The sequence below is a fragment of the Mauremys mutica genome, chromosome 1, assembly GCF_020497125.1.
Source record: "Mauremys mutica isolate MM-2020 ecotype Southern chromosome 1, ASM2049712v1, whole genome shotgun sequence".
In the NCBI taxonomy this organism is placed as follows: domain Eukaryota; kingdom Metazoa; phylum Chordata; order Testudines; family Geoemydidae; genus Mauremys; species Mauremys mutica.
In genome coordinates this window covers 332488951-332504617 of record NC_059072.1, presented here as the reverse complement: position 1 = coordinate 332504617, position 15667 = coordinate 332488951, and the positions used below count along the sequence as shown (strand labels likewise).

The window sequence follows — 15667 nt, the reverse complement described above, 5'->3', positions numbered from 1 at the left end:
TAATGGCTCTACTGTGCATGGGTTGCCATTTTTTGCCATAAGGACTTCATTGTAGACTCCTGTGTCACAGGTGCTGACTTTTGTTTTTGCTGGTGGGTGCCTCTCTCTGTTCCCTCTGCCCCAGGCAAGCAGCGAGCGTAGCCTTGGGGGGAAGAGGCTGAGTTGGGGCAGGACCTTGGGGGCAGAGCGGGGGTGGGGCCTCAGTGGGAAGAGGCAGAGTGGGGGTGAGGCCTTGGGGTGCAGCACGGGTGGAGCAGGGGGCAGGGCCATGGTCTGCGTGCCAGGGCCCACAAAAGAGTAATCTGGCTCTGCAGGTGCTGAGCACCCCCTATTTTTTTCAGGAGGTGCTTCAGCCCCAGAGCACCCATGGAGTCGGTGCCTATGTCCTATACAATGTTCATAACACCTAATTAAGAAAAGTAGAAATGAATGGCATACTGCACAATCTTTATCTTATCATTAACACTTTACTACATCTTCCCCTTCGTCAACAGATGTAAAAATTGATACAATCTGCGACAGACTTTTTATTAACTGAGCCCAAAGTTGAAAGAACACAGAAAACGTGAAATGCATTTAATTTAGGTAGGTAAATCAAGTGATATATAAAAGTGTGTAACTTTGTTAAATCAGCCTGTAACAGCAATACAGATGGGATATATAATTTATTGCATAACTGTGTAAAACCACTTGGTGGCAGGGAATGCCAGGATTACAACTGCATTTCACTCTCATAACAGGTTTGGAAGCTCTCTCTTTGAGCTTCATGGCTGCAGCATTTTCTCTCCTGAAAATTACTCAAAAAGTAAATAAAGTTTGCCAGAGAAATAACAAACCTAAGCACAAAGATTTATCGACTGTGTAATCACAGCCAGCGCGTAAGTATTTAAAGAAAGTGCAAAGGATTCCCATCATGCTTGACAAAATGACTACACCTCAGTTCAACAAAGGAACTTAGAGATGTGCTTAACTTTAAAAACATGCTTAAGTGTTTTGCTGAATCAGGGCCTACAACTATAAGCCATACATATTTATGTGGCAATGTAAGCCATACAGTGTCTCTCTTATCTAAAGATAAACAGATGGATAAGTGACAGGTGATCACTACGGGAGTGTTGTGTAAAAGAGGTGGCATGGTCCAGAACTTTGGTTACTTAGGGTATGACTACGCAGCAAAGGAAAACCCGCAGCAGTCCCATGCCAGCCGACTCAGGCTCACAGGGCTTGGGCTGTGGGGCTGTTTCATTGCTGTGTGGACTTCCAGGGCCAGGCTGGAGCCTGAGCTCTGGGACCCTTCTACCTTGCAAGGTCCTAGAACCCGGGCTCCACCCTGAGCCCGGAAGTCTATATAGCAATGAAACATCACAACATCTAGAGCCCTGCACGTCTGAGTCAGCTGGCATGGGCCAGCCGTGGGTTTTTCTTGGCTGTTTAGACATACCCTTAGTATTGCGTGTCCATATTGTTATATATCATTGTTTTGTATCATTTAAAAATCAATCAAGACTTTTTTTTTAAGTAAACCTTGCCTATTGTGGTAGCAGTGTTGTATTGTATTTCATTAGTGTCATATAGTCACATTTTCAAAAGAGAGGCTGCTGATTTTAAGTGCCAGTTTCTTGCTGTCCAACTCGAGACAACTTGAACCTGATTTTTCAGAGGTGGTGAGCATCAGCAATTCCTATGCACTTCACTGGAGTTTGGAATTGCAGCACATCTCAAAAGCATGACCAAGTTGCTCAGTTTGGCCATCAGAATCAGAGGGCACTTTTCACCATTGTATATAATAGTAGAATCTATAATAGTAGAATAAAAAAATTACAAAATTATATTTTGCATTGTTAGAGTCAGCAAAAGCATGCTAATATGATAGAAAATAAATTAAAATTTTGTTGTATTAAGAATACATCTATTAGTTTCTTTTCTGAAATGCCATATTCAAAGATGACAGCTCACTCAGGACACATGCTGTCATCATTCTCTTAGTGAGGAAAATGAATAGATTTCATGGCCTTCAAACCCAGTTTATGGAGAAGCAGAATTTTATGCTTCATAAAGAAATCTGATTCTAAAATTAAAAGCAATGGATGCAATTTTTTTAAAAATCTACTTCTCTCTATTTTTTGGTTCTTCACTTGTAAACTGTCACCCCAGATCCAGCCTGAAAGGTCGCCATAAAGGGAAGAAAGCCACAGGAGCCTTGGACCAAACAGCTGAGGCAGGCTGCACACAGGGAGATCCTTTGGCAGTATTCGGAGGAGATGTTGATTTTCTCTCCCCAGGAGATGCAAGGGTAATGCTGCTCCAGTCAAGTGGCATCAAGAATTAGGGGAAATGCGAGGAATGGATCACACTGAACTGTGGCCCTAGATTACAGCCTTTAAGGGCACCGTTTCCTGAGTCACTGACTCAGTGGAAAGGAAGGAATACACTGGAAGAGAACATGTGTCATGCCTTTATTTCTAAATGTTAGGTGGGTTTCAAAAAACTTGTTTGTGGTGTGCTACTTTGTGAGTTCCACTTAAGCTACTTCTCCTATAAACACCAAAGGTCTGGCTTTGTCTCCGGCCTATAGCAATATGAGGAGGGTTGGCACTACAGAATTTCCACATTTTCTCTGTGCAGCCTTCCTTTTTACTGCCATAGTGCTGCTATTCTTGCTGTAACAAGATCAGAAAGGATCTATTTGTAGAAAATATATGGAGTTTTGTGTCTGATCCTGCACACCCATACACAGTTCAGTCAGCCCACTGAAACTACTCCTGTGAGTATGGAGAGCTCAACTGGTTAACAGTTTGCAAGGTCAGGACCCTTCCCATGGTCTTATTCCAAATTACAAAGCTTATTAACAAGCAGACTGCGGATGCCTTTCTGAGAATGAAATGAAAACAATGATAATGAATCATCCATACCTGGTCTAGATGGGGGAGGAGATGATTTATTATAAAGGCTAGAAAGGAAAGGTGCTAAATAATGTACCAATAATGGTCATTCTAAGCAACGCCTTTGGAAACAAAAGTTGTTTTTTTAAGAGGTAGGCAGAGGTGCCATGTGATGGAAGCAGGCAGGGCCAACTCCAGACCACAGGAATGTCGAAAAGCAAAACTGTGATTGGCTAGCAGTTTCAGACTCTGAGGTGGAAACCCTAAATAGCCAGGGGATGTGAGCTCAGACGGTTTATGGAAGAGATTTTATTTATTTTTTTATTGAGAGTCAAATGTTTATACCTGTGTTAACAGGAGAGAAAGTACACTTATTTAGCATTTGATATTCTAGAATCACTCTGCAGCTAGTGGAAAACATTATTAATATTTGAAATTTAAGACCTAGGTCAAAGCTGGAAAAAAACCTTCCAAACGCAGGTTACATTCCACATAGCATCTTTGACAGACAGCTATTTTAAGCTATGCAAACAGAACTGGGGTTTTAGGGTTTTGTCCACAATGTCCAAGAATATGATGCTAGTTAGCATCTTTCCAGAAACACCTATTTGATTATGGTTTTAGTTTAAGGTCCAAACTCAGTTTCCCTGGCCAATACAGATAGGGTGCAAGGATTAGATATGGAAGAAGTGACTTAGAAGTCATTGAAAGCAATTGGGACTGGTGCTTCCAAGTCCTTTATATGCTCTTGAACATCGTACCTGAAGTTGAAAGCAAAAATCTTTTGTTTTTTTGTTTCTTGCCATCAGCCCATTTTGAGCAGCACATGTACCTCCTGCAAGTCAGTGCATTTCAGTGACACCCTTCTCACTGAAGGAAGCTGTAAAATCAGTTTGCACCTAGTAACTCGACAAGAGGTTTGCAAATGCCGAGGTCATTAGAAACCATGCACAAGCAAAATGAAGCATCTTATTGTGGGTATTATATATGCATTTAGTTTAATTTCTCAAGTAAAATGATATGAAATCTGAGTAATGATAGTTACCAGACATGCACAGAATGCATCTAAAATCAGTTAAGAGGCAAACTGTGTCAAGCTGATTTCAGTGGCAATATTGCTTATAGGATGCATGATCATTTTTGAACCTATTGTGTATTTGTTAATCAGGTCACAACATAGCCCAATGCCGCTCCTGTAGTTCCTTTCCTTTTGCCCTAGGATTATGATCAGTTGTTCCTCATTACTGTTTAATGGAAAATCTCATTTTTTAATAAGAGGGTAGAGGAGGAAGGAGACAAAAAAGCAGGGGAGTGGAATGCACATGGAGGGAGGAGGAGAGATTACACAGGGAGGAGAAGAGATACAACGCGTAATGCTATATGAAAGGGGGTCAATTGAAATCACAGAGCAGAGACAAAAGCAAAGCTTTTCCCCAGGTGGAACAGCTCTCTCTGCCCCCACACCTCTGCTAGGCTCTTCTTTTTGCTATTGAAGTGCTGTTCCCTACTCACAGCAGGGGAAACTGGTTGAAATTTGTTCCAGGAAAATTGCTTGTCATTTATCTAATAACATGCTGACACACAAACCTTATTTCCTAGTCCCAGTCACATGAACTTGGTCAAGCCTGCAAAAGTTATTAACCCTGTCACATGACTGCCAATTCCAGTGGTGGTTGTAACAATGGTAAACTTTAAAAAAACAAAAAACTTCTATGACATTTGCTTCTGCCACCATGACTACTTGTGACTTTTCCTTAAAAATGTCACAATAAACTCACTTTCCTACTCATTAAGCAGCACTGACAATCTGCTTTTTGGTCATTTGGTTTGGGAAGCTGTTCTATCCCCTCCTCCCCCCATTCCTCTTGAGTTGCAATAATGTCATAACACCAGTCTTCACACTTCCAATACAGCCAAACATAGTGTGTTATATGATTTGTTTCCATAAAGCAATGAGTGTTTAGCTTACACTGAGATACTGGCAAGGTAAAGAATTAACATACTAAGTATAAACACTGAATAATTCTATTAGATAAAGCAGCAGACCAGCTCTGATGCACTGTAGTATCCTATCATCTAAATGCATCAGAGAACAGAAGACTTCTCAGATAAAAGCAAGCCACATAAAACAATAGGGGAAGAGGTATAGACTTAGAATGAGAACCACAGTGTTGCAAGGCATAATCTGAGAGGCCATGCCACCCAGCGGAATCCACAGCACAGAGTCAGGCAGCCAGGCTCCCTATTTAATGCATGGGGAGAGTAAGGTACCTAAAAAGGGGGCACACAGAAGCCATCATTGTGAGTCGGAAGCTGACTAAGCAAATCAGTAAGAAATGTTGAGGAGATGGGTGGGGTCTAAACTCTGCCACTCAAAAGGGACTTGGGTGCCTAAGTCTGAGTCAGAGAGGTGTCTGTGTCGGCTCAGGATTCACAGCCCTTTCTCACAAAAAACTGAGGAGGAAGAGCCTACTTAGTGGTCAGAGCACTCATCCAGGATGTGGGAGAACCAGGTTAAAATATCTCCTCTGCCTCATGGGAAGAAGGAACTTGAACCCATGTCTCCTTTCTCACAAGTGAATACCCTGAACTCTAGGCTACGGGTAGTCTAGGGTAGGGCTACCTTGATCAAGCTGTTCTACTTTGTATGAAGTAATTAAACAGTCACTGGAGCAGAGACTAGACCCTCAGTCTCCCACTTCCTAAGTGAATCCCCTAACCACCAAGCTATAGAAGAATTCTCACACTCTCACTCTGGCCCAATGACTATTTAAGTATTTGAAATACTAGGGATTAGGTGTGCACATGGTAACAAGCAAGATTTAGTTGGCTTTGTGCATGCCCACTGCTAGAAAGTTAGGTATTTAAGAGACTTTATCAGTGGATGTGTAGCTGCTCAGGGAATTTAGGCACCTACAGGGTTAAGCAGCAGCTGAGGACCTAAATTTTGGACTAAGGTGTCTAAAACAATAGTTAGGTACCTAAATTCCTTTATGGATCTAGCCCTTAGTGCCTAGAAATAGACAGATGATCTATATTAAGGCACTTAAAGAAGAGCTTGATACTCCTCCTCCTGAAGCCAGTAGCAAAATTTTCATTGATTTCAGTGGTGTAAAATTGGACCCAAGGTGGTCTGTTTTTAAAGATGCTAGGCACCCACTGCTCCTACTCAAGTCGACAGCAGAGAAAGGGTAAAATTATTATTAACATTTAAAATGTGTATATGATATATTGTATAGGAAAGTTACCTTATTCATCTCTGCATCTTCCTGAAAACCTTTTTTATGGCATGGGAACACTTTAGAGATCCATTTTTTTATTCTGAGTAAGAGATAAAGCAAAGATTTTGGAGTTGGCACTAGGTTGAAGGGTACAGGAAGAGTTCTCCCCTCTTCAAAGTAGGAAAACCAGAGTTTAGCCCTAGCAAACTTCCATTCCACATCAGCATCATCCTGTAAGACAGAAATATGACTATCAAAACAATGCTAACAATGTCTTCATTATTAAAATTACCCTAGCCAATGGCATTTGTGTTTTGAACAAGAATCGCTGACATGAACACCAAGCAGATCAAATTTCTATTTTTACCAATGAAGAAATGAAACATTAATTATGCAAATTGTTTGTTAATCTGAGAAAAGCAAAGGAATAGACCTAGGAAAAGGTAAATTTAGTTTGACTATCAGCTCCCTCATAGTGAGTGCTATTAGTTTGTAAAAAGCGGCTCAAGGGAGGCCCTATCTGTTGACACTTTTCAAACTTAGACTGAAGAAAAGTAAAGGCCTCATAAGCATATGCTTAACTCTAAGCTTGATGTCGATTTTTGAACACATGCATAAATGCTTCGTTGAACAGGGATGGATTTAAGCACATGCTTAAAATAGAGCATAAGACATAAAACTGACCATTTGTAGGAATTAAATATTCCATGGCACTTTTTCTAAGATTAACCACATTTTCCTGCTTAATTTCCAATTTGCTTCCATTACAGTACATTCTATCTAAATTTCTCTCGCATTTTCAGTTGGATGCAGCATCCTTTCTTACTTTCTGTCCTATAAACAGATGCTGAGTTCTGTCCCAGAGATGAGCGCATTTCAGTGGTCAGTGAAGTGGCTGCTCTGTATTCTCTAACTATATTTTGCAGGCATGTGGTTTGAGACTAAGTGAATATCTCTAAAATGCTATGGGAGCTCTGAATAAAAAGTGTTACATAAGGGGTGCCATTAAAAATTAAACATTTACCACAGTATAGTGTCAATACTTAGGGTGACATATTCTAAATATAAAAAACACTATAGGAAAGTCAGTCGTGAAATACACTTTTTTGTTCACTTCTGAATGGCATACATTGTTAGTGTAAAGGAGTAACATTAAAAACAAAACACAATTAGACAACAATAATATAAGTCAAACCCTACGGTTCCACTTAGTACTCATACCAGTAGAAACACCACTGAATTCAAAGTGAGTTTTTATTGTGCAAGGACTCAAGGATTTGATATTATTCTCCTCTTGAGTGCAGCAGATGAGCATTGCCAATGATCATACACAAAGACTCTGGCACCGGGCTAAATTATTTTAAGGCACATGTATCTGCCCCTTTCTTCATCATTTTACACACAGGTCAATTTTTAAGACTAGATATGGTTTAAAGATTTCATGATCTGCACTTTTGGGATAAAATTAAATTGGTCCATTTTCTTTATCCTTTCCTTGTGTTTTATTCTTGACATTTGGTTTGTGGCATGGCTGGAGACAGGAGAATGTCATAAGGTCCTCCCAAGTGCTTTCAATATGACCCATAAGGAAAGAGATATATTTCCCTGATCATGAGTTTCCTTAGAATGCAGATGAATTTTCAATGTATTTTAACTGTATTTACAGAACAAAATGTGCTCAGTAATTCTAATTTGTGTTCACTGCAGGACAGTGTAAATTTCAACTTGATTTTTTTCTCATTCTCATTTTTGTTGAAGGGATGGGGTCAGCCCTGTAAGTTATGATTATCTATCTACCTCTTGAAGAATTCATGCCTGATATCTCCCAACTTTGTAGTGGTGACCCTTCCAGAACTAATCTGCTGAGCTAATGTGCTAAAGATCAGTGATAATCAATTCTGTATATTACGCAAACTAGATTTATGCAGACTCCAGTATGCAAAATAAATACATAAATAAATACTTCATTTGTGCATCTTTGTCAACAATCCACTCAAAGTCACATGGGAAAGCTAGTTTATTCTTAAACTAACTTAAAGCTGGGATCCTCTAATTTAATACATTTTTATTCTAAATTTATTCTCTGACCAAGGTCGTACCCAACTCTTTTTGCCAACAGAGAAGGTATTTTTGATTTTTAATCTGATATAGATCTTATTATTTCAAGTAAGCTTGGCATCATGGCTTTTACAGTTCAGTCTTAAAACAATAGTATTGCTGTGTTCACTGGGGTCCTAACAAAATGATGGGTCACGGTGTCACTAAAGTGTGAAGGAGGCAGCAAAGCCACCTTTGCATTCCTTCAGTCCTGGGGCCAGCAAAGAGCCAGCCTGGTTCTCTCTGCCAGACCCCTTTTCTCCCAGAAACACACTTGAAGCTGGATGATGAGAGACAACATGGCTATGCTGGCTCTGTGTCAAATTGGGATTCCCTTTTAAAAAAATGGTTAAACCAGCATTCAAGCTGTTTTGGGCCACTGGAGTCATCCATAGCAGCCAGAGTGGACTCCAGAAAGGGCCTGATATTTATAAGCATAGGTATGAGCATAATAATGTGTAAATATGGGTAATTAATCTCTTCTCTTTTACCCACTCAATTACCAGGATCCTTTATTATGGCGTTCCTACTAAGCTTCATCCATAAAATACCTGTGTTATATCTTTGGCAAAGTTATTGTTCTTCAACTTCTATGCAATAAAGGGGAAAAATAGAAGAAGAAACTCTTTTAAACAGATAAACTATGTATCTAGGTTAGGTACTTATATAGCCCCCATTACTGAAGTTCTCCCAATTTTTAAAGTAGTTATGGGAGGGGATGCTATTATTCCCATTTTACAGATGGAGAACTGAGGAACAGAGACACCATGGGTCAGATCCACAAAGGGACTTAGGTGCCTAAAATCCAGTTTTAGATACCAGTGTGATCCACAAAAAACCTCACTTGATTGTGGTCTAACCCTGTAGGTTCCTAAACTTACTTACTAAATTTTCACTGTAAACGTTCCCTACATGGCTAAACGTCTGTCTTTGGGCATGCATACTGAAGCCTCACTCTAGGTATCTGGATGCCCCTCTAATGCCGAAGCCTCAGTGTGATGCACAAACCAGGAGAAGAAAAGAAGAGAAAATCTATCTTGCCTGCAAGGCCTGATTGGAGCACACCCAACTCCAAATGGCCAGGATGGAGAAGGTCTACCTCCTTTGTAACTTTTAGTTCCACATTAGGGTACTCACTCAGGATGTAGAAGACCCTGATTCAATTCCCCTCTGTGACTGGTGGGGCAAAGGATTGGAAAAAGGGTCCCCAACTCTCAGCTGAGTATCCTAGCTACTGGACTATGAGATGCTCTGATGTTGGTCTCTCTCAATCTGTCCAAATGAAGTTGTTCCACTTTAATTAAATATTAATTGGGACAAAGAAAGAGTGAGAATCATTTTATTGAGAGAAGTTATTCTTAAACATTTATACGGTGATCTGGCCCTTTGTTTCCCACAATACCCAAAAGTGTGTGTGGATTTTTACCAGCTTATTACATTGTTTAATAGGGAAAAAAGCTGAGTTGCTGACAATTTAAAATGATGTATTGGATTTGCCTATAGGCTGGATGCATATGAATGAGGATTCCCTTCTAATAGAAAGAACAGGGGCACCACTCAAATAATAATTTGAATTTAGAGATGGAAAAGACTTGCAAGATCAGCTAATACATCCCTCTGTAGCACTGTTCTATAATATTTTTTTTAGTACATTGTCTAGTCTAGTTCTCACTGCTCCAAGCACTGGAGCTACATCACTTTCAGCTACTTTCAGTTTCACCACCAACAATTTGGAAGGAATGTATGGTGCTTATCTAATCCAAAAATAACTCCAGGTTGTTTCTCTGTAACAAAAATATATTTATGTGAAGAAAATAAGAGTTTGTCATAATGTGTGTTTGCTTATACACTAAACCTCAATGAGATATAACCAAATATAATTATAAAATATAGTTTTACCTCAATCTCCTGGAAAGAGCTGTTGATCATTGCAATTAGCATGTTCAATAAAACAATGACCATAGTAACATTATAGACTCCATAAAGGACATAACCAATATTCTCAATAAATTTGTGTCTATAATTGATGACAACTGATTTCACTTCTGAAAGTCCAAATATAGCCCAGAACAATGTCTTAAAACTTTCTTCAACTCTGAAATTAAAAACAGAACATGGTCATATGCTACTGTAAAAGATTTATAAAAACTGTTCTCATAAACAAGTCACTGCTATTTACCTACCATATAAACTTCTCCTGAATGAAACTGTAGAAGTCTGATCTTACTGATATCATCCATCATACACTTAATGTAATAAGCACTCCCATTAGAAACTGATTCATAATAACAGAGTTTCAATTTTAAGGCTTAAAAGATAAAGCCAACTACTTCAATTAATTATACTGGTAAATCAAGGCCTGAATATACCCAGCAGGCAGGAGAGAGGAGGAGAGCAAAGAACCAGGGGTTGCCGTGCACAGGAGGAAAGACGTTCACTCACAGGATCTACCTTAGAAGGGAGATTAATACAAAGGACATGATAAAAGTACATAAAATAATGAATGGTGCAGAGAAGGTAGACTGGGAACTTCTGTTCTCCCCGTCTCCTAATACAAGAACACGAGGACTGTCAATGAAATTAAAAACCGATAAAAAGAAATAAGTTTTCACACACATTTGATTAAACTGTAAAACTCACTGACACAGGAAGTTTTTGTGGCCAAGAATTAAAGATTAAAAATGGGATTGATATTTTATATGGAGATCAAGAATATCCAGAGTTGTCAGAATTAAACAACAAAAATTTTGGAAGGGATATTAAACCTCACGTTTCAGGGTTTAAGCCAATCTCTAACTATTAGACATCAGGATCAGACCTCTTGCGGAGGAGGGAAGGACAATCAGATTATCCCACATCTACCTACAGAGCAGTTCTTACACCTCCCTCTGAAGCAGCTGGTTTTGGCCACTACTGGGGACAGAATACTGGATTGAATGGAACTTGAATCTGATCCAATCTGGCAATTGCTATGTTCGTACATCCTCCTCAGCTGTGGGTAATGGTTCTCTTTTGCACTCTGCTGAAATTTCCTTTGAAAAAAGTGAAACTGGTGCACAGCTGGCATATGAAGCCTATGTTAGTTTAAGCAGCTGCAACGCATGGAGAAGCCTCTGGGCCAAACCAGCGGTGACATAAGTAGCAGTGTATGTAAATTGGTGTCCATGACAAAGCAGCACAACTTGCACTGATTTGGAATTCACTGGGTCTGGAAAATGAGAGTGATTTATAGGCAGAAGGGTAGGAGGGTAACTGTAGAAAAAACAGCAACTAACATTGGCATGACAAAGGAAGCCTCTACCTTTACTTACACCAGCACCATTCCCAGCACAGCTCTCCTGGGGTCAGGTATGAACCTGATAAAAACATGCCACCTCTTATGCTGAACCCTACCTATTTTATTCAGCTGAGTATTGACCATTATTTATACTGCGGTAGCATCTACCATCCCCTTTCATGGATCAGGCTTGGATCATTGTTCTAGATGCCCTTTGTAACAAAAAGATGGCCCTTGCCCCAGAAAGCATACAATCTAAGTCCAATTTATGTTCAATGGAGTCACTCCAGATATGCCCCAGTGAAACTGGGATAAAAATCTTATCCTTGATTTCAATTATATCTTAGTGGCACCAGGTCTACAGAGAAAGTTATCACTCATTACAAGAGCAAGAGATTTAATAAAATATGGGAATCTTATACCACACATTATGATACTTAGTACATTAATGCATTCAGTTCAAGTAGCTCTCCTTCTACAAAAGATGTGCAATTTTTAACATTTAAACAGGAGTAATACTTACGTTGTGAATGCTTCATTTGGTTTGGCCCCACGGTAGTAGGAATAGAGATTGAACATTCCTATCATGAAGGCCACAAACACCATGATAAATATTACCATGAACTTGAAGATGTCTTTCACAGTTCTGCCAAGTGATATCTGTAGAGGTCCAAAGCTTTCATTGGCTGGGAGAATGTAGGCTATTCTGGAGAAACTTAAAACAACAGCAATTGCATATAGGCCTTCAGATATGATTTGTGGATCAGATGGATCCCAGTTTATTCTGGCTAGAAAAAAAAGATGAGAGTTTCTTGTAACTGGGCTGAAGTATACTTTAGGCTATTCATTGGATTATTCTCTTTTGGTTAGAAGAGAAAGAGTGGCCCAGATCCTTTGCTAGTGTACCCTGGCATTGAAATCAATAGAGTTATGCAGCTGGGGTGCTGGCTCGCTCTTTAGTTTTTTGGGTTTTTTTAACCATACTTGAAAAAGAAATGCAAAGCAGCCACTTATAAAGAGGGAGGCCGATTTTCAGACTGGGGTGCCGAAATGAGGGCACCTGATTATGCACCTAAAATATACACATGTAGTGCCCCTTTGAGTGAAAACACTGATTGCTGTCAGGACTCAGCTCCTTAGTAGCATGGGTTCCTACCTGCCAGTGTGAGTGCCCAAACTGAGCCCACAGCAATGAATTTTTAACAATGCTCAGCAAACTCCTTGCATGAAGATCCTGCCATCAACCAAGGCTAGAGAAAGAAACATGCTTTCTCAAGTCTAACACAGAAATAGGCTAGTTGCCCCAACACCTAATGCCCCTGAACAACAACATTTCAAAACATCCTTATATATAAGACAGAAAATGATGTTCCTGTCCCAGGAACTCAGTGGAGAGATAACATTTAAGCAACACAACAAATAAACAATTGACTCAATGGGTTAACTTAGACATGGCATGGACTCATTTAGATTATGTGCATTTGCTTGTGAACAGGGCCTTTTTTAGATGTAGTTCATTTCTTGTAATTACATATCTGTTCAGCAAGTTTCTGAGCTCCTCCCTGGGGATTTAATTGCATGCTGCATTCTAAAACCAAGAGGTTGGACCCCTACTTTAAGTGCAAAATGGAATGCAACCTTCTCTATGAAATCACAATCGGCACCTCTATAATACTGATGTCAATTGAAGCTCTGCTAATACAGTCCTATAGCATGGACTAGAGAGAAGAATTTTGCTTGGCAACTTTAGAAATCTAGTGCAACTTAGACACTGGTCCCTGTTTGAAAAGGCAATAGTTTGCTGTAATTTATAATTGAATTCATGTTTAACTAGCTGTTTTTAATAATTTCCCACAGCTGGAAGTTTTAATCCATGTTCATACATCAAAATATTATTTTTAGTGCTTTATAGCACATTTATTCATCATACTGCTTTTATACATCCTGGGTAATGAAGTAAGTCAACCTGCGATGTACCAGCAGAAGTGTGTTAGAGATTCTGGTATAAACAAACATAACACCTAATGTAATGAAGAGAGTAAAAAATAAAGTTGGGTGAAAAATTAATCCAATGTGATTGAGAGACTACATAAAGAATTAGAAACTTATTAACATAGAAACAATTCTTCTTCGTCCTATATTTAAGTCTGCATTCTGTGAATTCAACTCACCGAATGTGTAGTATTGTGTCTTGGAATCCAATGGTGCACCTGGATTTGCATCAGCAATGCCCTGGGCTCTGGAAGCATGCCAAAATGCCATAAACCTTGCAATGAATGATGCTGCAAAAATGGCCAACATACCAAAATCAAGCATATTCCATAACTCAAACAGATATTCCTTGGGCCCTTGAGACCAAATTTCTTTACATTCAGACCATATCATGCCTGCGTAAGAGAGAAGAGAATATACTTCATTCATTTTTAACTTCAGATTCATCCTCTTTAATATTATATTATGAATAGGATGTGCTCTTGGAAGCAGTCAAACTGGAAAGTATTTTGGCTTATATATGAGGAATTCCTTTTTGATGTGCAAATCATACTCTTAAACAGAGAACGAAGGAAAATTAATTGTGTCTCTCCCATTCCAACAGGAGGGCTAATTCTTTTCTCATGGTAGTTTTATATTGGTGTATCTCCACTGACTTCCCATGAATTTACCCCAGTGTAAGGGACAAAAGTCTGCTTACATTACTCACATGAGTATTTCACTGAGTTCAGTTGATAATGGGACTCCTCACAGGTGAAATTCACCTCTGTACAGAGAACAAGCACAAAGCCTGTGCTTCAATTAAAATCACACTTAAACCCCAACTAGTTTGAGGGCTTATGTGGGACTTAAGCAATGCATGGGCCTTGTGCTTGCTTTATGGATTTTCCATCATGTGAGTAATTCAAAGCTGCTTTAAAACACTAGCCCATACAAAAATGGTTGACACTAAGTATAATTTGGGTAAGTTTTACAGACTGTGTTATGCAGGTCAGACTAGACAATCACAACTATGCTAAATTTTGATTAGTATTGGCCTCTCATTATTCTTCTCAGTATGAACAATAAACTTCCTGTGAGAAGCAACATCAGCAATACAGTCATTTGCTGGTCATTACTAGAGGCCAGATGACCTACAGTAGATCAGCACAGTAGCACATGAAGCTAATGTGACATGTTATCAATTCCCTCTGCTCGACCACCTGAAAAATAATTGAAGGAAGCTGTTTTTCCTTGGATAAAGTAAAAGGAAAGATACGCTGCCTCTTATATCTTTATCGAGGGCTGTGCGCATATGTCAGCAAAATCTCTTTTTTCTAGCTGTTTGAAAGGTAAATTAAAAATGTATTAATAAAAACATGTCATGGGAAAACCACTGTGTGTTTCAGATGTGACACTCAAATCCACTTTACACATTAGTGTGTGAGGATCTAATAACAGAATCGGCCTGATCCAGTGTTCCTTAAAGGATTTGTGTTGTTATATGGGCTCAATTCAACAAATTCTTATTCACGTAAATAAGCCCTTTCTCATGCATGTAATAATATTATTCTTACATACTGATTTTTGTCTGTATAGCTCAAAGTGCTGTACAAAGGATAGTATCATTATCCCCATTTTACAGAGGGGGGAAATGGAGGCACAGAGCAGTTAAGTGCTTTGTCCAAGGTTAAAAAGCAGGACAGTTGCAGAACCAGGAATAGAAGCTGTGTTCTCATTAACAGTTCATTGGACACTTCTTGTCTTCCATGAGACTGCCTGCATAAGTAATGACCAGTCACAAAAGTAAGGAGAAGGCTTAATAGTTCTGAAATAAAATAAGGGAAAGTTTGTATTTGTTCATTTACCCAAAAGCCATCAAATAATATTCAGGTACCATAGGCATGCAGTCTATACTGCATCCTTTTTCATTACCTTGTCATTTTAAAGGTAAGAAGAAAATATCCTTTGTTAGCTATGAAATAGCCTTGTAGGTTTCTGGAAAATAATGCATGCTATAATCATTTTACCAATGATTTGCTATAGTTATCAAATTATATAAAATGTTGTGTAGGACATTTTCAGTTAGTTTTCAGTTAGTTATTTTTCAGTTAGTGTCAATTAAAACCTCACCCAGAGTAACTGTTTAAAATACAATATATGTGACATCCATATAAGATCATGGCAGTAACCCATTTTTGATTAACATTTACTTGTAT

General features: G+C 39.0%; 1 protein-coding gene and 1 long non-coding RNA gene across 2 annotated transcripts in view; one reads left to right on the top strand and one right to left on the bottom strand.

Moving 5' to 3' along the window:
- LOC123371617 overlaps window positions 1-2476 on the top strand; it is a 70041-nt gene extending 67565 nt beyond the window's left edge. The window contains exons 2-3 of the long non-coding RNA XR_006579869.1: window positions 495-585; window positions 2155-2476. This is a non-coding gene — a long non-coding RNA (uncharacterized LOC123371617). The remainder of the gene's footprint in view (window positions 1-494; window positions 586-2154) is intronic.
- The window catches only part of TRPC6 (transient receptor potential cation channel subfamily C member 6), an 82526-nt gene that overhangs the window by 12142 nt on the left and 54717 nt on the right, over window positions 1-15667 (bottom strand). The window contains exons 6-9 of the mRNA XM_045019386.1: window positions 13649-13864; window positions 12001-12265; window positions 10100-10295; window positions 6131-6334 (exon numbers count right to left, since the gene is read on the bottom strand). Coding sequence (XP_044875321.1) covers window positions 6131-6334; window positions 10100-10295; window positions 12001-12265; window positions 13649-13864 — 881 coding nt within the window. The remainder of the gene's footprint in view (window positions 1-6130; window positions 6335-10099; window positions 10296-12000; window positions 12266-13648; window positions 13865-15667) is intronic.